Genomic DNA, 23529 nt, shown 5'->3' with positions numbered 1-23529 from the left:
AGAGATCAAATTAAATTAAAAAAATTAAAAAACTAATTTAATCTAATTTTTAAACTACAATCTTTCATGTCGGTTGGATAAGGTTAATTTCATCTAATCTTACTACACCAACTATTTAGAGTTTAGTCTATACTTTTAATTATTTAAATAATAAATGCATAAGTAGGTCATTGCGTTCAGATGAAGAATTTTAATTGAGGAAAATAATTTATTAGAAAATTTAAATTTTTGTAATCTAAAATTCATTATTTGGATGTTATTTTATGAAAATTTTAAATTTTTGAAATTTTAAAACATAATTTTAAACAACTAAAAATGTGAAATTTCAATTTCCTTCTAAAAGGTGAAAAATTGAAATTCTCTTTTTTATGAAAGAATTTTCTAAAATATTCGCGTATTTCCTTTATAACCTTAATTTTCTCTTCCACTTTTGAAAAGTTCCCGAAATTTGGTTCTCTAGCTCGTGACTCTTCCCTCATACTGATGATCCTCTTCTCCAAGAAATATCATTTAAGCTTGTGAAGCATTGATCGAGTGTGGGTGTAGAGGGACACATAGAATTACACCTGCTAATCAGGGGAGTAGCCGTCACTATCCATCACGCGATGGAGGTGCTCGCTGACGCGAAGGGCCTGAGTCATGTCTTGCGCCGTTGACTGAATATTGTGGTCGAGTGTGGTGGGATACACCGTCGTGTCCTAGTTCCCCTACAACTTCCTATGTTGCATCAGTCTTCTTCTCTCTGAAAACATACCAATTATATTTTCTCTTTTTTTTTTCCTTCATTTTCTTTCACCCTCACAATTTTAATTTTTTTTATCCAAACACAAAATTTTAAAAATAAAAGAATTTTAATTGAAATATTTAAAATTATTAAAATTTAAAATTTATCAGAATTTTAAGCTTAATTGTAAGACAAAGTTTTTGATAATGATTTATATCTTTTAAGTACCTTAAAATAGATAGGAATCTTCATGATATGGTTTAGTTTGATTTGATTTTTAAATAAAAAAGTCATTTGAATTACATAGAAAATAAAATTGTGATTCAATTTGATTCGATTTAAATATAAAATTAAATTCGAATCAAATTAAATCAATTTTTTTTATTTAGTTTGATTTAATTTGGTGATTATTTTAATCTATTATCATAATTTAAAATTTATCAATTAAATTACATAATTATTATGTTATATTATTTTAAAAAAAATATTTTTTATTAAAATTTTTTAGCGTATTTTAGTTAAAAATTATTATTTTCACTTCTATTAAGTATTAATATAAAATAATATCACCAACTCTTTTTATAATATAATAATAATTTATGCATCATTTAATGTTTGATATTATTTTTTAACAATATTAATACATCATTTATAACATATAAAATAAAATAGACATGTTGATTATAAGATAAAGAAAAAATAATAACTTATTTAATACTTATTATTAATTATCACAATAAAAATAAATATAATTATAACATGTGATGTGATTTGTTGTTTGTGATTCATCTTTTATAACAAGATAAAAAAAAGTTAAATCAAATTCCTAGGTGGTTTTTTAAATTTTTTATTTTTGCAGTTTACGGTTTACGGTTTTTTTTTTTTTTATCAGTTTGACAATTTAGCAAAGGGTTTGGTTTGGTTTAGTTTTGAATAACTCTGGAAATAAGCGTTCATTTTTTAAGTTAGATTTACAACAGCAACAGTTGCATGTTAGAGTGACTCTTAAATCAGTTGGTTAATGCATATTTTATTATTACTACCATAAATGTTTTTCTGAAATAACATATACTAATTCCTAAAATGTATTTTCAAAGTGGGTATTCCAAAAAGACATTTTCAGAAGAGAAAAAGACTTCCAAGAGGTGTACCCCTTTAAGCAAAATAAAAATAAAAATATAATGGGTAGTTAAAATTAAGAAAAATGAGTGGATACGGGTGTACTTAGCAAAAACGAGGGACGTAAATGGAAATTTCCTATAAATTTGGCCATCACTATGTTTTTTATAAAAAAAAAATTGAAGTGAAAAGTTTTAAATTATTTAAAACAACTTAAAAATTATAATTTACTAACTTATTTTTTAGTTGGAGTACATTGATAAAATTTTATTGGTGTAATTGTTTTTTATGAATTATCGACATACTTTAACTGAAAAATGAATGTATACATTAGCAGTATTAAGATATTGGTTAAGAAGCGTAAGATATAAATATTTTTTATTGAGCATTCTCTTATAATTTTTATACTCAATTTTTTCTCATTTTAATTTCTTTAACTGATGTTCTTCCTAAGGAAATTGATTAACCATACTAATTTTAAAATACATCTTTTAAGCTTATCTTTTCCTTCGTCACAAAAACAATCAAAACACTGATAAAGCTAAGCTCATCATACCCCATAGACAATTTCCGACACTATACATAAAATCTCAAAGTCAAAACAAATTTATCATTTCGTACATCCACAGAAATAGATATATAACTTTCAATTCACAAAATATATCATGTTCTTTAATTTTTATTTGTTAAGAGATACATCATATTCCTTCGTTGATAAAAAAAATAATATCATGTCCCTTTAAGATAGATCATGTTCATTAATTCAACAAAAAAAAACCATCACGCTCTTTATCTGCTAAACTATTAGATTATGTCTGTAAGCATCCATTTAATTTGCTAAAAATTATAATACTGAACAAAACAAATACTTTAGCTACAATAACTTTATCATATCATAGATTTTAAATTTATATTATCCATTCGTTATAATAATGTATTTTTTAATTTATATTATTCATTAGTTAACTTATTTGTATATATTATGTATTTTGAATTCACATAATATATAATAATAATCTAAATTATATTAAGATAATTAAAATATAATAATTTTTGTGATTTTTTAAGATTATGACTGTTTTGTAAAATTTTAAAATGAGATTTTAATTCAATTAATATTGTATTTTTAAGGCTTAATTACTTATTTGGCCCAATATTATTTATTTTGTTTAATTTTATCCTATTATTAATAAGTGATTCAGTTTAGTTGATTAATTTTTACAATAAATTAATTTGAACTCTTAATTTTTTTAAAAAGAATACAATTTGATCATTTTTCTCAAATCACAAACTCTGGTGATGATAAGTCAAATAGTATGATGTTTTAATTATAATTATGTATTTGAATGAGATTTTCATTAGAAAAGTATCTCATATTTTTTTTAAGTATAGTGTTAGTTCTTTAAAATATATTTTTTAATTCTTATAAAATTTTTATTTGATTATAATTTAAAAATTATGAAAACCACATATCTTTCTTTAATGTGCAATGCTAAAAAGGTAAAAAAAAAATTCTTATTAAACACCAGGGGTCTGTGCCTCTCTAAATTTTTTAAATAATAAAAAATATAAGTTAAATATAGTTAATAAAAAATGAAAAAAAAAACTAATAGTATAAAAGTAGTGGAAAGTTAATTTAAATTCCTTAGGTCAATCTGAACGAGGACAACTGTACAAGAGAAAACTCAAACTCTTATGCAAAGTTTTGAATAAAAGGGCAGCAGCGTGGGATATCCTATTGCAATTGAAATAATCAAATCTCATATCCCGATCACCATCCACCACGTGTATGGCCACAAATGAAAAGGGTAATCACCTTCTCGCATCCACCTACACGCAGTCATCACGCGTAAGATACAGCAACCTGTATCTGTTTTCATTTTCCTAATATTTATTTATCCAAACGCATTAAATAGTCAACAAATAAATAGCTTACCCACATAACCCCAAACTCATTCAGCCCAAGTTCAACTATTAAGCCTTAACGCCATTCTCCAGCTCCGTTGTTTCCTGAAACTCCTCCAACACATTAACCCTCAATTTCCCAAACCGATCGTGCTCTCTCGTGAGAGCATGGTCTCCGCTGAAAAACCAATGCCAGAAACCGAACACGCGGCGGCGGAGAACAACACCAACACCGCCCTGTTTGGAAAATACGAGGTCGGAAGGCTCCTAGGATGCGGCGCGTTCGCGAAGGTTTACCACGCGCGCAACACCGAGACTGGGCATAGCGTTGCCGTTAAAGTTATAAGCAAAAAAAAGCTGAACTCGTCAGGCTTAACCTCCAACGTGAAACGCGAGATTTCCATCATGAGCCGCCTCCACCACCCCAACATCGTGAAACTCCATGAAGTGCTGGCGACAAAAACAAAGATCTACTTCATCTTGGAATTCGCGAAAGGCGGCGAGCTCTTCGCGAGAATCGCCAAAGGCCGATTCAGCGAAGATCTCGCGAGACGATGTTTTCAGCAATTAATCTCCGCCGTCGGGTACTGCCACGCGCGCGGCGTTTTCCACCGCGACCTGAAGCCGGAGAATCTCCTCTTGGATGAGCAGGGCAACCTTAAAGTCTCCGACTTTGGACTCAGCGCGGTGAAGGAAGACCAGATAGGGGTGGATGGGTTGCTTCATACGCTGTGTGGGACCCCTGCTTACGTGGCACCCGAGATTCTCGCGAAGAAGGGTTATGATGGGGCTAAGGTCGATGTTTGGTCTTGTGGGATTATCCTCTTTGTTCTTGTCGCTGGGTATCTTCCTTTCAATGATCCGAATCTAATGGTAATGTATAAGAAGATTTACAAAGGAGAATTTCGGTGTCCGAGGTGGTTTCCGATGGAGTTAAGGAGGTTTCTGACGAGGTTGTTGGATACGAATCCTGATACGAGGATAACCGTTGATGAGATCATGAGGGATCCGTGGTTTAAGAAAGGGTATAAGGAGGTAAAGTTTGGGGATTTGGGTTTGGAGTGGAAGAGTGAGGGTGAGGGTGAGGGTGAGGGTGTGAAGGATTTGAATGCTTTTGATATAATTTCGTTTTCTACGGGATTGAATCTTTCTGGGTTGTTTGATCATTCGTCTTGTGAGGTGGAGGAGAGGGAGAGGTTTTTGCTCAAGGAGTCGCCGGAGAAGGTGGTGGAGACGCTGGTGGCGGCGGCGGAGAAGGAGGGGATTGTGGTGAGGATGAGGAAGGAGTGTGGGGTGGAGTTGGAGGGGTGTGGGGGTAATTTCGCTGCTTTGGTGGAGGTTTACCGGTTACCGGGTGAACTTGTTGTGGTGGAGGTTAGAAGAAGGGACGGGGATGGTGGGGTTTTTAGGGATGTGTGGAGGAATAAGCTGAGGCCGTGTTTGTGTGCTGCGAGTAGCAGTACGACGTCGGATCGGGATGGAACAACTTTGGTGCAGCCGGTGGCCGGTGAATCATGATTAGGGGTTATTATTTTTTTTAATTCGCAATTTTAAATAAAATTGAAAAAATATAGGCAGGTGGAGGTTTGAAAATTGAAATGTGTTATGGCCGAAATGTAACTTTGGCTGGCAATTGTCTAGTGGGGCACAAATGGATGTGGAACACATGTGTGACCAAGGGTGCATTGCAAGTTAATGATGTATATTTTTTTATGATTCTTATGTGTAAAGCATACTATTTTGCTTCGCTTTCTTTTTCGAAAATGATTGGTTAAAACAGTTCTTGTAAAAAGTTAAGAAAATCATTATTTTTTAAACAAGTTAATTCGATCTAATTTTCCTCGTGGTGTAAAGCGACAATTAGTCAATTCGAATGATTATGAATTCTGCACAAAATTGCTGTAATTTTCAGATTACTTGTGGTTTATGAGTTTATGATTATATTTATCTTCCTGGATTCTTTTGAACCCCGAAGAAAACAAGAAACTTGCTTTTACAGGTTATTTGTGGACATGAATTTATTATTATAATTATTTTCCTTGGATTCTTTTGAACCCCGAATAAAACAAGAAACTTGCATTTGAACATTTTTAACCGGAAGGGAGCTTATTTTATCTGAAGAAAATTACTCATGATATTTGTTAGTCTTTTTTAACTAATGTCAACAAGATTCTGGATGTAACTTGTATAAATTGTTATTTTAATAAATTTTGTGATCAAGTTTATTACATAAAAAAACTTGTGTGACAAAAATTTACTGAATAAGCATTTGATTAAGTTATTTTTCTTCATTCATTGATCACTTTCAAAGCTCATAAAACAAAATTTTAGAGAATAACTAGAATAGAATCGACATACCAATTCGTACTTTATAGTTGGAAACATTACCATTGGTATATAGCCTATAAGAAACAAAATCAAATCATGGAAAACTATCGAATGCCACAATCCGGCTCATATATGATTATCTTTTGTTAAAAATCTAAACCACATAAAATGACAGATTTAATGACACCCATGCATTATATTTTTTGGCTAGTCTATGGCGATTGAAATATACTTACAATTTTTTTTGGCTAAACAATATACTCACAGTTTTAAACATAAAGAAATTTGGATGGATCCCAGAACCAAGTTACATTCACAAATTATACCAAAAAAATATTACAATTACAGTAGTGCTAATTTAAAAAATTTGTCAATTATAAGATATTTTGATGTAGAATACTTAATGTGTTAATATCATAAAAGGGCGATTCTTCAGCTCCATGAAATGATCAGGTTCAGTCACATTCAAATGTTGGTGATTGGTGATATATTGTTGTCTATAATTAATAGCAAATGGACACGCTGCAGTACTTTCATTTTTATGTTCAAACTCAAGCGGTCCAAAATTGAAAGAGTACAGTATGCTTTTGATTTGAAACGATCTTCCCACCATGCTTTGATAAATTATTTATTGGTTAGGAATTATTATGGTTTTAATTAATTAATCTTTACTTGACACAATGACACCACCTTAACTGTTATTAATATTTTTTAAAACTTAAATATGTCAGCTAGAAATTGACTAAACGAAGCTACTTAATAAGTTCTCTTCGAGATTGGGCAAATTAACTGATGCCATGCGTATGGTTGAAGTTTGCCATGCAAAGCTAGCAGCTAGCTACTAGTGGAAGAACAATAATAATCGCCTCACGATATGTGTGTGATTGAATGTCACTTGTGCCAATTACCAACCTTCACGAGAGCATATGATACAAAACTTTTGGAACGCGTTAGTAATAATTTAATTTAAGTTATAACATTAATTGTTTATCCCAAATAATTTTCAATTCCTTTCGAATGCCTTAAAGGCAAGGTGTGCACCAAAAGGAGAGAGTAGGGTATGGCACCAGGAGAAAGAGCTAGCTGGTCCTGGAAGCATTGAGCCAAATTCCTAGCATAGCATATGATCAAAAAAGGTTGCGTAGAATTGAAGCTTTGAATTGTTGTTAGATCAAAGGAGAATCTGGATGAAAGTTTGAAAAAAAAGAAAGGAAAAAAAAAGAAAAAAAAAAGACTTTAAGTCCCACATCGCTCAGGATAAACACTTGAATAGTGTTTCACTCCTTATATATATATATAGAGCTCTTTTTTTCATTTTTCTTTGCCCCAGTTGAGAAGCATTTTCTCAACTTTTCTTTCTCCCTCTCATATTTCAGCCGATGCATTTCCGGAAAACTTCTCTCTCTTTCTTTCTATCGCTCTAAAAATTTCGGTTGGCTATAAGAGTGACTTTTTAAGTCATATTTTTGGTTGACTATAAGAGTGACTTTTTAAGTCATAATTTCGGTTGACTATAAGAGCGACTTTTTAAGTCATATTTTCGGTTGTCTATAAGAGCGACTTTTTAAGTCATAATTTCGGTTGACTATAATAGTGACTTTTCAAGTCATACTTTTCGGTTGGCTATTAGAGTGACTTTTCAAGTCATATTTTCGGTTGGCTGTTAGAGTGATTTTTCAAGTCATATTTTTGGGTGGCTTTAGAGTGACTTTTCAAGTCATACAAGAGGGTGTAATTCTAGAAAAGGTTCCCTCAGTGCAGTGGGAATCTTATACAATGATCTGGACTGTTTTATCCTAGGGACTTTGTGGTTGATAGTTTGCTTGCAAATTTTTTGGCAGTGCCACGAAACGTCTTAAAGAAAGCGACATTGTCCGCGACTCAGCCAGTAATTTTTTCGGTTTGTCACAAACTATTGTTACAACAATTTTAAGACGATTTTGGCTCTGCTATGACTACTATAGATATTACTGGCTCAAACAACAATGACCTCAACAAACCTTTTAGGTTTGAAGGGTATCATTTCAAACGTTGGTAACAAAAGATGATGTTTTCTTTAACTATGAGAAAAGTTGCCTATGTTTTGAACACTGATATTCCAGTGATGCCTAAAGATGCTGAGAAGGAAGTGAAGGATAAAATGACTATGGACTTAGCTCTTTGGAATGAAAATGATTACCCATGCAAGAATTTCGTTCTGAATGGGTTAGCTGATGATCTTTATGATTATAGCCCATATAAGTCTGCCAAATTAGTTTGGCTGGCTCTGGAAGAGAAGTATGATACTGAGGAAGCTGAGACTAAAAAGTATGTTGTTAGCCGCTATCTCAAGTATCAAATGACTGATGATAAATCAGTAGAGTCTCAATCCCATGAGATACATAAAATTGCTCAAGAGTCATACATAGCTGTGATAACTGAGATCAATATGATTGGAGGATCAGATGGATGATGGGTAGACACTGGCGCCTCCCGCTATGTCTGCTATGATCGTGCTATGTTTAAAACATACACGAATAAGAAAGTGTTGCTGGGTGATTCCCACACCTCTACGGTTACTGGAACTGGAGATGTTGAACTAAAGTTTACCTCTGGAAAGACTTTGATTCTCAAAGATGTGATGCATACTCCAGAGATGAGAAAGAATCTGGTTTCTGATTTTCTTTTAAATTAAGGAATAGTGGGGGTACTTCATCCAGTTATCTTCTTGCTATTAGTAGTGAAAATCTTGCACAACCAGAATCAGATATAGAGCCTCGAAGAGGTAAGAGAGCAAGAATTGCTAAAGAGTATGGGCCCGATTATATGACCTATACATTAAAGGAGGATCCATCAAACCTCCAAGAGGCTTTGTGTTCTTTGGATGCTGACTTGTGGCAATAAGCCATTAATAATGAGATGGATTCTTTAGAATCTAACAAGACCTGACATTTAGTAGACTTGCCTCCTGGCTGCAAACCAATTAGATGTGAAATCATTGTTGTGTAACAACTTTGATATGAAAGACCTCGGAGAAGCAAGTGTAATCCTTGATATTAAGATTACTAGGTCAAAAGAGGAAATTTCTCTGGATCAATCTCACTACATTGAGAAGATCTTAAAGAAATATGATTACTTTGACTGTAAACATGTAGTACACCATATGATCCAAGTGTAAAACTGTTTAAGAACACTAGTGAAGGTATACGATAAACTGAGTACACAAGTATCATTGGCTACCATAGGTATGCCACTAATTGTACTAGATCCGACATAGCCTATGTTGTGGGATTATTATGCAGGTTTACCAGTAGACCTAGTATGAAGCACTGACACGCTATTGAAAGGGTAATGAGGTACCTTAAAAGAACCATAAATCTTGAATTACATTATAAAAGGTTTCCTGCTGTAGTTGAAGGATACAACGATGCAGATTGGAACACTCTTTTCAGATGATTCCAAAGCAACCAGCAGCTATATATTTAGCATAGCTGGTGGGGCTATTTCTTAGAAGTCAAAGAAACAGACTATCTTAGCTCAGTCCACTATGGAATTTGAGATGATAGCACTAGCAATTGCTAGTGAGGAAACAAGTTGACTGAGAAGCTTACTTGTAGAGATTCCGTTATGGAAAAGATCGATATCAGCTGTGTTGATCCATTGCGATAGTACTGCGGCTATTGAAAAAAAATTGAGAACCGTTATTACAATGGTAAGAAACGAAAGATACGTCGTAAGCACAAAACTGTTAGAGAATTACTCTCAACAAGAGTTGTTAGAGTGGATCACGTACACACTGATGATAATTTAGCAGATCCTTTGACGAAAGGATTAGCTAGAGAGAAAGTCCATTACACTTCTAAAAGAAATGGACTATTGCCCTTATTGCGATGATCATTCATGATGGTAACCCGACCTAAATGACTGGAGATCCCAAGAATTAGGTTCAATGGGTAATAACAAGTTATGAAGTGATATGAGATGAACATGTTGTTATAAGTGAAAGCAGCATGATTCCTGAAGTAACAAGAGGATGAGTTATGAAAAAAAAATTCGTAATTCTTAATGAGATCTATACTCTATGTTGAGTGGAGTACCTAGGCTATAGGAGTACTCTTGATAGACTCACCTATGTGAATGTTGAAGTGGGGGCCGCTTCATATGAAATTTTGGGCAAAAATTTCTAGAGCGTTCACTATATCGGGATAGACGTGCATGGCCTTTAACGCACGGGCTTTATAGAATACACCTATGAAAAGATTGTGTGTGGTTTGATGTCGGAGATAGAGTTCAAGACTTCGAGTCACTCTAGTAAAATCTGAATCTTACTCACTATGCAAAGGTTCAAGCTGTATGACACCTTTGTTTATGCACAATTTTATGAAATCCTCAAAAATTTTCTTTTCAAATTTCAAGTGGGGGATTGTTAGAACAAAGGAGAATGTGGATGAAAGTTTGAAAAAAAAGAAAGGAAAAAAAAAGAAGAAAAAAAAGGCTTCAAGTCCCACATCGCTCAGGATAAACACTTGAATATTGTTTTACTCCCTATATATATAGAGCTCCTTTCTTCATTTTTCTTTGCCCCAGTTGAGAAGCATTTCCTCAACTTTTCTTTCTCCCTCTCATATTTCAGCCGATGCATTTCCGGCAAACTTCTTCCTCTTTCTTTCTGTCGCTCTAAAAATTTCGGTTGGCTATAAGAGTGACTTTTTAAGTCATATTTTTGGTTGGCTATAAGAGCGACTTTTTAAGTCATAATTTCGGTTGACTATAAGAGTGACTTTTTAAGTCATATTTTCGGTTGACTATAATAGTGACTTTTCAAGTCATATTTTTCGGTTGGCTATTAGAGTGACTTTTCAAGTCATATTTTCGGTTGGCTGTTAGAGTGATTTTTCAAGTCATATTTTTTGATGGCTTTAGAGTGACTTTTCAAGTCATACAAGAGGGTGTAATTCTAGAAAAGGTTCCCTCAGTGCAGTGAGAATCTTATACAGTGATCTGGGCTGTTTTATCCTGGGGACTTCGTGGTTGATAGTCTGCTTGCATATTTTTTGGCAGTGCCACGAAACGTCTTAAAGAAAGCGACATTGTCCGCGACTCAGCCATTAATTTTTTCGATTTGCCATAAACTATTGTTACAACAAACAATTGTTAATTGAACTACATATCCAATTACACTTATTCTGCACCGAAAATTCATTCAATCCAAGTATTCTTCTGGATACTTCCTGTATTCATGTACTTCCTGTATTCATGCATCATATATTCAGTTCATTGTCGTTTTTTGTTGGCTGTCCTGATCATTTCGGATACATTTTGTCTCATTGCACAGAATATATGGTTGGTGTTGGAATATCCATTTTTCAAAAACCCATTTTCTTACCCATTTCAAATTTTTAATTAGGATAGAGATTTAAACCCACGACTTCTCTCATCTCATTGTTTCTTCAATCACCATCAATTATTTCAATTACCAAATGCCAACACCAAATATTAGCTAGCTTGCTGGAAATTTTCACTTCGAATTTCATGATATATTGTTGTTTTTTTAGGGTACATGATATATAGTTGTTGTTAGTGAGGATAGTTGGAAATTGGGCAAGACTCAAGGTACGTAAATGCCACGTTGATCATAAATTAAAGTCTCTTTAATCATGAGCACAAAGCTGTCATATTTTAAAATTACTATATAAAAAATTATCCTTATATGTATATCTTCCTCATAATAATAAATAAATAAAAAAGGGAACTGAATCTAATGTGTGATACTACCTAACATGACTTGTCTGAAATGGGATCTCTTCGATTTCTATATAGATGTCTATTATTATCACTACCTTTGTGTGGGTCATGCCATGGAGCTGAGTTATGAGAAAGTGCGTTAATCATGCTAATAATGGCGACAAGAGGACAAAAATTTCTAAAAAACTTAATGAAACAACAGTCTATTCTCTTGGGACCACAACATAGAATCATGCAATAATACTAATAATTTATACTGTGTACACTATAATATAATAGTGAGGATATATGGCGTAGTCGATATAATATACTGCGAATCAACATTATTGTTTTTTAAAATAGGGAATTATTGTTGACACACATTCACTGGAATCTGGATACTATAGTAGCTTTAACTGGAATAATTAACTTAAGCAATTAAGTATTTGGCTTTTCTCTTAGGAGCACTTCTCTATAATGATACCAAAGCTAAACAGTTTTGGCTAGGTGTTTAGCTAATTAGATTTGTCTACGGTTTTGGACTTTTTTTTTACCAATCTAGTGCATTTTTTTTTCAAAATTATCAAAATAGGCACTTTTAGAATTATTTACAAAAATGGATAAGTTATTATTCTAAACACAATTTTAAATTAAAAAAATCGTCCTCATAAACACAATTTTTCTTTTGATCGCTTTTTCTATGAAGAAACCGTGTAGGCGTGAATCCATTGACAATTTCTGTGTTTTGATTTTTTTTTAAGTAATTTAGAAGAAATCGTGCTTATGTTGGCGATTTCAATTTAATTTTTTAAAATTAAACTAAAATTGTCGTTGTTGTGCCAATTTTGTTTTTTTTTTTGTAATTTTCGTGAATTTATAATGAGTTTTATTTTTAATTTTTGAATAAAATTAGGGTATTTAAATTTAAAATAAAATAAAAGTTGTTTTAAATTATTATTATAATAATAATGCTGCAAATTCAAAAAGCGAACACAATTTCATATAATTTACGTAAATAAAAATTCAATTTCCCAAAATCGTCTACGTGTGCGCAATTTCTTCGTACAAAAGGCAAACCAAAGGAAAATTGTCTTTGCTAGCACGATTTCTGTGTATGTAAAATCGTGTTTAGAATGAGAATTTATCCATTTTGATAATTAAAAAAAATTGCACTAGATTAGTAAAAAAGCCACGGTTCTGTGGTAAAAGGCACGTTACATGAAATAGTTTGTTGAAATGGACTGGTGAGAACGTTAGGGCTCTACATATTTGAGAGGCTGGATTTGAGCAGTGACAAAAATCTCCGTTTAATATCACAATCCACTAGTACAAAGTGTTGTTGAATTTTTTGGGTGAACCCAAATATCTTCTATTTGAGAGTTTCAAATTAGTTTTTCAAAATATTTCATTTAATTTTTTTTCTTCCTTATAGTTGTTTTTATAATTTTAAACAGAGAAAGACGAGAGAATTGACAGAGTATTGTGAGGAGAAATGTCTACCAACTATATTTAGTGAAAAAAAAATCTTAGTTTGCCACACGTGAATAGTGAGGGAAATATCCCTGATGACATTGTCAAAAATGGTGGCAGCATGAAACTTGCATTTAATTTGGCATTAGACACAATATGGGTATTAGCAACATGATCTTAAAGTTAAAGAATTAATTTCAGGTGTGTTATGGATGAAGTATCATTTGCAACTTAACATTTAATTAATTTAGGTATAGTTATATTAGTCACCAACTAAAGCTAGGTGAATATAGCAATACTTTTAACGACTTTGGTTAAAAAATGTGAAAGAAAAGAAAGAAGAAACAAAGAAAAAAAAAAGAAAATCGAATTTTGTTATAGATTGTTTGATGAGAAAAAAAAAAGAAAAACATAATTTTTTTTATTTAACTGTATAAAAAAAATACAAATATAGTTAACTATACCATTTGATCGTTATTGGATTCACCCAATTAATGACTAACTAAGCTGTGCGGCTGAGACATTGTGGGCTTTGCTTAGATTATACATATCCTCCTATCTAATTATTATATCTAATCATATGTGAGAATCATGGAGATAAGTATATGATCTTGATTTTATCATATATCATATCGAATCACCACTGTAAAATAAACGACGCGCGCTAAGTATAAAGGGGTGACAAATTATACCTCAAACCATAATGAAAACTTATACTGAAATATTAACTAAGGATAAAGTGTGATAATTATTTTTTAAACAAAACTATATTTTAAAAAATAACTTTTTTATGGAAAAAGAGTTTTAATTATTTTCTATATTTTTCTCTTATAACACAAAATGACGGTGATTTTATATTGTTGGAGAAAACAAGAAACATACATAACATATATGACTTTTTTTTTTTTTATCAAATTAAGTAATTTGGTAAAATTATATAAAAAATAGGTGATTTTGTAAACTAATAATTAGAGATGGATGCTTTTAACTTTTAATATTGATGATAATTATAACTGATATAAAAAAAAATTACTTTTTACATGGGCGCCATTTTCATTTGGATGTGGTATTCTCTTGCCAAGTATTTTTTTCATTGTCCCACGCACGAGCATCCATATAGTGAAAGTGTTTCAGATAATGCATGCCATGCAGAAGCTGCAATATATATGTCTATATATGCTCCGGCCAAACATTAAATAAAATATGAAACGTCGTAGAAACTGAATGGGATTAATTTCCAAACAAAAGCTGCAGAAGATCTGAAGATACGATGTGTCTACTGCCTAGTGTTGTTTATACGAATGAGAACTTGTAGATGCCTCCCTGTCCATCAAAGTCTCTTCCCACCCAGCATTCAAAACAAAATCGTGTTTAAAGTTTGGCTATAATGTAAATTACATGCACATTTGAACTTTGTTTGATCCATACATTTGATGTATACTTTTTTATAACATAAATTGGTTTATTTTTATGGTAATAATTTGAAGTATAAAAATAATTGTTTCTGTGTGTATAAATTGGAAATAAACCAATTTGTGTTACCATAAAAATAAATTTGAAAATATTTCTATAATCATTTCTTTCTTATGTGAAATTTATATATTATTTAAGATGTATTGGTTTTTGAAAAGTATATATAAAAGTTATATGATTGAAAAATGATTATCTATGAATACCGGTTTTAATAAATTCAATAAAAATTTATTCTACACAAAACTAAATATATTTAATAAATCAATTACTACTGTAAATTTAAAATAAAACATCTAATTAAAGATTATTTGTTAAAAAATAATTTTTTAGTTTTTAATTATTTTTTACGGTTTTTATCTGTCAGAACTTATAATTTAAAATTCAAAATGAATACAAATAGTTTTAAAATCATCACAAATCGTATTTTTGAAAAATTAACAGCCACATCATCATCATGAAATCATAACAACATGAGTAAAAAATAAAAGTTAAATATATATGAGAGATATATCACGCACATATTTTACCCTACAAACAATATACCTTGCTTAAAGATCTTGGGATGACTCACCTAAAGACTCAACTCTTCTTTAGAGTCACCCGAAAGTAATTTACTTATGATTTTATTAAAAAAAAAAAAAAAAGAGTAGGTATACTTACACATCCTTGCTGTAGTGTATGTTCACCATTGCGCATAATTGATAACTTAGATTGCGTTTGTTTCTAGTCTTACACAACTATTCTTATGTTTGGTAGAAGTTATAACAAGTTATTCCCTTACATTATTTATTCCAGGAATTTACAATACATATATGTTTGTCCTTTTTTATTATCATTTAAAAATATTTCAAAAATGATAAAATGTTATCAAATATCTTTGATAAGAATAATATTTCTAGTAATAGTATTCTAAAAAATATCATTCTAAAAATACTACTATGATTCATGTTCTAACTTATATGTTATCACATTATTAATATTTAAGTACAAGGTGGAATATTTATTTATTTTCGAAAGTTTTCTGATAGGATATTCTTTTGTAGTTGATAATAGTATTTATAATAGTCACATATTCCCCCTTCATTAATAAATGAAGTATCTATTAGATCCAACAAAAACGCTTCACACTTGTAGAAAGCATATTCATGGGTTGTAATACTTGTTGCCACATTTGCACAACCACCTCACTGGGTAGTACGGACCACCCCCATTATGCACCGTGCAAAGAATCGGTATGCATGGTTTACATTTACCACACTTGAAGTAACAAGTTGGTGGCTCTTATTCAAGCCCACTTAGAAGCCCCTTGGACAAGTCCAAGTTCATTGATGACAAGACCTCTACTTTACCTTCACACTCCAAGCTTTGTCCAATGTCCCCCTTAATCTCCTTCCCAACAATCATAATTAAGTAATAATTCACCAACAAATAAGTGCTCAATTAAAATAACTATAATAATAATATCCTTTCTTTTCATCTAGCATCAATCAAATTAACATATTATGAATTTTTTTTTGGCTTAATTGACAATTTTACCATCAATCATTCATTATTTTACGAATTTTATCAATTAAGTTTTATTTTTATAAATTTTATTATCCAATTTTCATAATTTTGTAAATTTTACCATCCATGTTTTTTCCAATGAATTTATCGTCTAACTTTCAACATTTTGTAAATTTTACCATCTATTTTTTTTTTATTTTTGTGGATTTTATCATTATGTTGGTAACAAAATAATGTAAGTCACTTTTCTGAATTTTTGTACATTGGTTGTAGTTATTATGGATGAAAAAAAGTAACTTTCTATCTCAATTGTGGCTATAACTTATGTAAAATCATATTTATACATTAATTATAATTACAACCGATGTCAAAAGTAAGAATCATTCATCTTTAGTAAATAATTTTTGACAAAAAAGATGATCTGCGGTGGATAAATGCATAAAATTTGAAAACTCTATAATAAAATTCACAAAAATAAAATTTGAGCGGTAAAATTTATAAAATAATAAAAATTGAGTGATAAAATTTGTAATTAACCTTTTTTCTTATAAAAAAATCAACTCAAATTAATAATAAATTTTTAACTATTCAGAAAATAACCATTGATTAAAAATAATAATCTTGAAGTTGAACCCGTACGTTTTCTCTCATGATTTGGTTGTCGTAATATAGGGCTTGCGTGTGTGCAAGACGAGGTTAAAGTTCATTCTTAGGAACATCATTCGGCCATAATGTTGTGTCTGCGGCAAAAACATTGAGCAATATTGCACACCGACCAAAATCTATTAACTATGTTCATCAATCTACCATTAGAGTTAGACCTAGGTACGTTAATGTTAATTAGTTACGTGAGGTAGTACTTTTTTTAAAATTAAATGCTACATGAAATAACTAAAGATAAGCACCAAGGTCACAAAAATATAATAAGAAATTAAAGCATGTGTATAGGCAGAGAATATAGGACCAATTATACCTCAAAACCAATATCAGCATTGGCAAGCGTGGGACACTTAGTATCTGCAATGAACAAAAAAAACAAATTAGATGGAAGATGTTATAAATTTATCATATTATGGTATTGAATAGAATTAGAGACGTGAATAATTTATATAGGGGGAAATTAAGTCTGAGAAATTAGTAAAGAGTGTGTGTTGAAGAATTTGATACCTTGACATGGAATGGTGGAGGCAGTAGTAATAATGCAAAAGACCACTGCGCAAATCAAAAACAAGGGAAAGGAGACATTGCACCAAAGATGTGTCTTAAAGACAAAGGTAGTGGTATTTCTCTTGCTTTCCATGATCAAGAAGAAAAATCGTTCACAGAATTAACCTGAAGAAATGGGATGAGACAAAAGTACATGCAAACACATGTTTTATAACATAATGACAAGTATCTCATGTATTGGTTAATTAAACATGACTGGTTGATTAGGGCATTTTTAGTAATTATTAATTTATCAAACTGAAATTGTTTTAAACATATTAATTTCCAAAGTGAGAAGTAGTGAATCATTAATTGACCAGATTTGATTCACTGTATATTAAAAAAATAATTTATATATATAACTAACATTATTATTTGATTCTTCAATACTTTAAATTTAAAATACTTTGATTCTTAGAAGCTATTAGCCTATTATTATCAATAACAGTTATTACAAGAATAGATACAGTAGTGAATTTATTGTGATACTAATCTTAAATTCAAGCCTTAACAAAATTGGTTTGTGCAATACCAACTACAATTGTGTCAACACCCAATCTCGTCCGGACAATTAAAAATAAAGTGCAAAAAAAATATTGAAAAAATATTTTTCATTTATTTTTGATTTAATTTAAAATTTAAAATACTTCTTTGCTTTGTTTGTTTTTAACTAATCCTAAAAAAAGAGAAGAAGAAATGGAAAAGAAAGAATAATTCAGCAAAAGAAAAAGGAAAAGAAAGAATAAGTCAACAAAAAAAAGGAAAAGACAGAATAAAAAACGAAAAACACCTATATATTTATTTTATTTGATCGGTAAATGTTAGTTTATTAGTTTTGTTAAAAGTAAGTGCCAACATTATATCTCTAACAGTATCTATAATTGAGGCTAAGAGAATTAGAAAAAAATAAAAAATACTTGTCCCTAGAGCACAAGCCCACCATAGTTAACCTAAAACACAAAACCTCACATTCTCTCAAGAGAGGAACAATGTTGTTATCGTAGTCCACACTTCGTGCAGACCCCCCTTCAACGGTGCTCCACAACCATCATCGACACCCTATCATTGTCGCACCACCATCATTGTTGGCAACCCATAACCAGTGCATCGCCACTACCATAAATCTAACAACAAACCCTTGTCTCAAACATCACCAAAGCACCACCATCATTTTACATTTTTTTTTTTATAAAATAAACATGCTCAACTTGGAACAAGTTTACAAACCAATTCAGGTCACATGTTTGTACTAAAATCAGTCGATTTGCACTAGTCCATATCGGTTCATGTGCATCCCCGCTATGATAGCTCACTTGAGCCGGAAGGTGTTCTGGTTCTCGATCGAACTAGATCGAACCGATTTTTATAAGAATGTGATGAGCAACAATCTTGAAGCAACAATATATTCCACTCGGTTAATTAGTAAAAATCGTCTCATTATAATATGATTAAAAAAACCTTATTTTTATAAATAGTTGCAAAAAATGTGCTAATATAGTCGATCAACCTTTAAATACTTCTTTATATATAAAATATAAATAAAGTATATAATAAAAATAAACAAATAGAATATTATTTTATTAATTATTAAAATATAAATTAAATAAAAATACAACCATTTAAAATCTTTAGTTTTGAAAATAATTCAATTTTCCAAATAAATGTAAGTAAAAAATTTAAGAGGTGCATTCCAAGAAATAATGGAATATGTATATCTTACTTTTGGAGAATTCTCCCATCATGTATAACTAGATTTTAAGCCCGCACATGTTCATTTAAATTATACATTTTATATTAGTAATTAGTTTTTTAAAATATATACACAAACAAATTATATTTTTTAATATTTAGTAATTTATTAGAGATAATTAAAATAAAATTTAAAAATTAAGGGATCTAACTCAATTGATTGAATAAGATTATTACTGTAAACTAGTGTTTAATTTTTATGAATAATTTTTTAGAAGGTTGATTAATTATATTTTTACTTGAGAAGATACGGCTTTAAAACTATTAAGTTTATTAATTTTTTTTTCTTTCTCCAAGTAAAAAAGTGATTAATACATGTATGAAACGTGTAAATTCAAATAAAAAATATAAATATAAATTTATAACTATTTAAATTTTGGTATTCCTTTTTGTTACTGTGAACATTATGTTTACACATACTTAAAATTTTGTGTCTTTATAATTAATAAGTTTTAGAAATATTTAATATAGGAATGAAAATCTATTTAAAAATGATATTTGTAATCATTTTGAATATATGATTTTTTTTTCATTATTGAAGTTTTAAATTAGTTAACCATAATTTATTTTGAATCGTTTTATACCTTGGTCATACTTTTAATATATTATTTTACGTCAAAAAAGATTAAAAGTGAAAAATATCAAAAAATAAAATATGTTCAGAAAATTATATTTTGACATAATAAAATTTTTTCCATTAAACTTTGTCTACTTTTAATTACTTGAATTATTTTTTAAAAAACCCTTTATAATTTTCCGTGTTTTAAGTGTGCATTTTAACTTGTCAACTTAATATGGGATAGGATTGTGTTCATAACCATTTCAGTCATGTACATAGATTAGCATTTTTGTTTCATTCATTCTATTTTTAGCTTATGCATGTTCTTCTATTTTGGATGATTTCTCATTGTTTTCTCTTAATTGTACATTTCCTCTTTTCTCTATGTGAGTGTGCGGCAGATGCACATGATCTATTGCTTATAGAAGCATTTGAAACAATATGTTTAGTGCACCACACTAACCTAATTTTTGAAGACTTACGAACAATAAAAAAATTAGAAAGGCCATGCAAATGATGCAAGAAAAGAAGAATTATTGTGAGAAAAGAAAGAACCTTTTGGTGCTTTGAGTTTGCGTCTTATTGAAATTGTGCTACTCTTTTGCTTCTTTTTTTTTTTTTTTTCTATTTATTCTTGTTTTGTTTTGGCCATAACCACAAATACAGAGAAAAACAGAATGAGAAAGGAAGATTGTTTGTTTGAAAAAAACGTGTACAGTCTACACTCACATCGTATTGTTATTTATGAGTGACTCCAAGATAAAATGAAAAAAAAAATGTATACACTCACATAACCGTTCTTAGCAAATGACAACCGTAAAAATAATTAAGCATGAGAATAAGCAGTTAGGTAGGTAATACTTTTTCTTGGACGTTATGTACGTAACAGTCGAAGGGAAATTTAGTTCAACAAATTGTGTACACTGTGGGATAAGTTCAATTGCACTCACTAACTACTTGTTTTTTAAAACGTTTTTGAACGGCTATCAAATTGAATTGAATTAAATTAATATTCCATTATTAAAGTAGTTAAATTAAAAACGTTATGAAAATAGATGTTATGAAAAAATTACTTTAAAAGGGTAATGTGAAACGGGTTTTACAAAGATGCTACCGGATGTCTATCTTAAAAGGGTTTTAATTTTACTTTCTATTTTTTTTTAAATTTGTGCACAAATTATTAATACCCATATATTAAATTTTAAATATTAAATAGTAATTTAAAACTAAATTTTTTAATAGTAAATCATTATTTTTCATATAAAGGATAATTATTATAACAATAGTAAATATTTAAATTTTAAATTAATACTATGTTAAATATTATTTTATTCATTTTCTATATTTTTATTTAATAAATATATAATAGATAATAGATAATAATAATAACAATAGTAAATAATTATTTTAAAAGCAAAAAATTATTTAAAAAATAAAATTTTAATTTTTAAATTAATACTTTTATTAACTTTAAATTTTTCATTAGTTTTCTCTATTTATATGTAATATTTAATTAATATATATGTTCAAGCATTTTAATCAATGCATGTTGTCAAATTAATAAAAAAAACATAATAGTTATAAAATGTTCAAGCATTTTAATTTGTGATTGTTGGCAAATAAATAAAACAAATCTGATGGTTCTAAAGTGTTTTTTTTTACAAAAATATTATATTCAATCAAAGCAATGGTTGTTGCAAATTAATAAATAAAATCTAATGTTTCTATAATGTTAAAGTCTTTTAATCAATGGTTGTTGGCAAACTAATAAAACAAATGTAATAGTTCTAAAATGTTCATGCATTTTAATCATTGACGGTTGAAAAATTAATAAAACAAATCTAATGGTTATAAAATGTTTAACCCAATTCTAAAATAAGAATTTTAATCCTTTTTGTAATAACATTTTCTTATTCTCAATTTTGAATTTGAACAATAAATTTAAAATTATACACTATTTTTTTATTTTTTTAAATTACTATAATTATTTTATGATAAATCTAATGACATGTTTAAATATGATGCAATCAAGGTAAAAAATTTGTTGGAGAATTACATAATTATGAGAAAGATAAAATTAAAAATGATAATCACTAAAATATTACGTCAAACAGTTGATAAACATAATAAATATAAGAAAAACATGATTAACATTGACACATACAACAAATATTAATGTAATGTAGAAAGCAAACAAAAAAGTGTAAAAGGAAGATTATATTTGATATTTTTTGGTTCTAAAAGAATAGGAGAAACATATATAACACATACATATTGAAAAATATTATTTTTTGACAATTGTTAGATACCTTTTTCAATTGAGTAGATTACATTTTTGTGTTGGATATTGAAGAGAGAAAATAATATGCATGATGAGAAAAAAATAAAATCAGATCACCAATGTAATAAAATCTAACAAAATCTGAAGAATTTTTGTGAGATCATTTGAAAGATGTTTTTTTTTACTAAAAAATCAGATAAAATCTTTCAAAATTCATATATTTTTAAATATCAAAAGATTTTTTTTAAGTTATAAAAAATTCTAATTAAATATCACCAAATTTTATTGCACTTCTTAAAAAGTTTCAAAAGTCTTGGTTGAACATCAAAATATTTATTTATATCATTTAAAAAATTTTGATTAAATATCACAAGATTTTTTTTATAAAAAAATATTTTAAAATTATTTAAAATTCTAATCCAATATACGCAAAAGGCATAATGTCCCAAAAAAAAAAAGTGAAGGAGGGAGTCGTGCGAAGGTTGGAGAATTCCAAGTAAAAGAAATGTGAATCTATAGATATGGGAGAGTCTAACATGAGTGAAATTGGAAATGTTTATCAATACTCCTTGTAATTTTTTTAGTGAGAGACTCGATAAGGCCGAGCACATATATGAGATGTGAACATAATTTCCTACAACATATATGGACCATTTAGTATGATTTCCCAAATATTCAGACCCAAAAGCCTCAACGGAAATTTTCATCTTTGCTTTCCAATCAACATAACTAGGAGTGTCCAAGATTTCAATAGTTTGCACCAGAGGAGTTATTTTTGAGTCAACAGCAACACTATGCTATCAGTGATTTTCGTGTTGGAAAGCCTAAAATGCTATGACTATGCTACAAATTCGAGGGAATGGTTTTTTGACCTTGTATCTTAATTTGCTTTATAATATTTTTGTTTGCAGCAGTTGATCTCATGGCAGTAATAGGTGGTCACCGGGGTATCTCACCTATTTATTTAAGTGAGCTTTATAACTTTTGCTGGGATTATTGCCACTTCTTGTGGTTATCTAGCTGTTGCTTTATCTTTATATATATGAAGTGTTTTGCCTCTAAAAAAAATATAACTAGAGTTCTTTGATTGGATTCTATCAGATTTGAAGAAAATCAAATCTAATCACTTTGATTTTTTTAATTCATCATTTGATTTTGTTTAAAATTTTAATCTCATATGTTTAATTTAAAACAGTGTGGATTGAATTGACTTTAAATTTTAATCTTACTTTTATTTTCTTTAGAAAATATTAGATAAATTATAAGATATATAGTAATTATAATAAAAATAAATTAAAATATCAAATATTTTATTTATATGTCATTGTATAAATGAGATCATATATAATATGATTTTTAAATATATGCCATATAAAAAAATTGACTCAACTTGATAATTTTATTTATGAATCTTAACTCAAATAGTTAGTAAAAAAATTTCTTTAATTAACATATTTTATATAAATACGTTAAAGTTATGTGATAATTTCAAAAATATATAAAAGA

At 29.4% G+C, this 23529-nt stretch overlaps 1 protein-coding gene across 1 annotated transcript; it reads left to right on the top strand.

The window, feature by feature from the left end:
* The first annotated feature begins 3588 nt into the window (after window positions 1-3588).
* LOC100813555 (CBL-interacting serine/threonine-protein kinase 11) lies at window positions 3589-5464 on the top strand. The gene has a single exon (XM_003519238.5). The coding sequence runs from the start codon at window positions 3917-3919 to the stop codon at window positions 5264-5266; it is 1350 nt and encodes a 449-aa protein (XP_003519286.3). The 5' UTR covers window positions 3589-3916; the 3' UTR covers window positions 5267-5464.
* The last annotated feature ends 18065 nt before the right edge of the window (window positions 5465-23529 follow it).

This window comes from Glycine max, chromosome 2, assembly GCF_000004515.6.
Source record: "Glycine max cultivar Williams 82 chromosome 2, Glycine_max_v4.0, whole genome shotgun sequence".
NCBI classification, from domain to species: Eukaryota; Viridiplantae; Streptophyta; class Magnoliopsida; order Fabales; family Fabaceae; genus Glycine; species Glycine max.
Note: the sequence above shows the minus strand (reverse complement) of the source record. Positions and strands in the feature narration are given on the sequence as shown.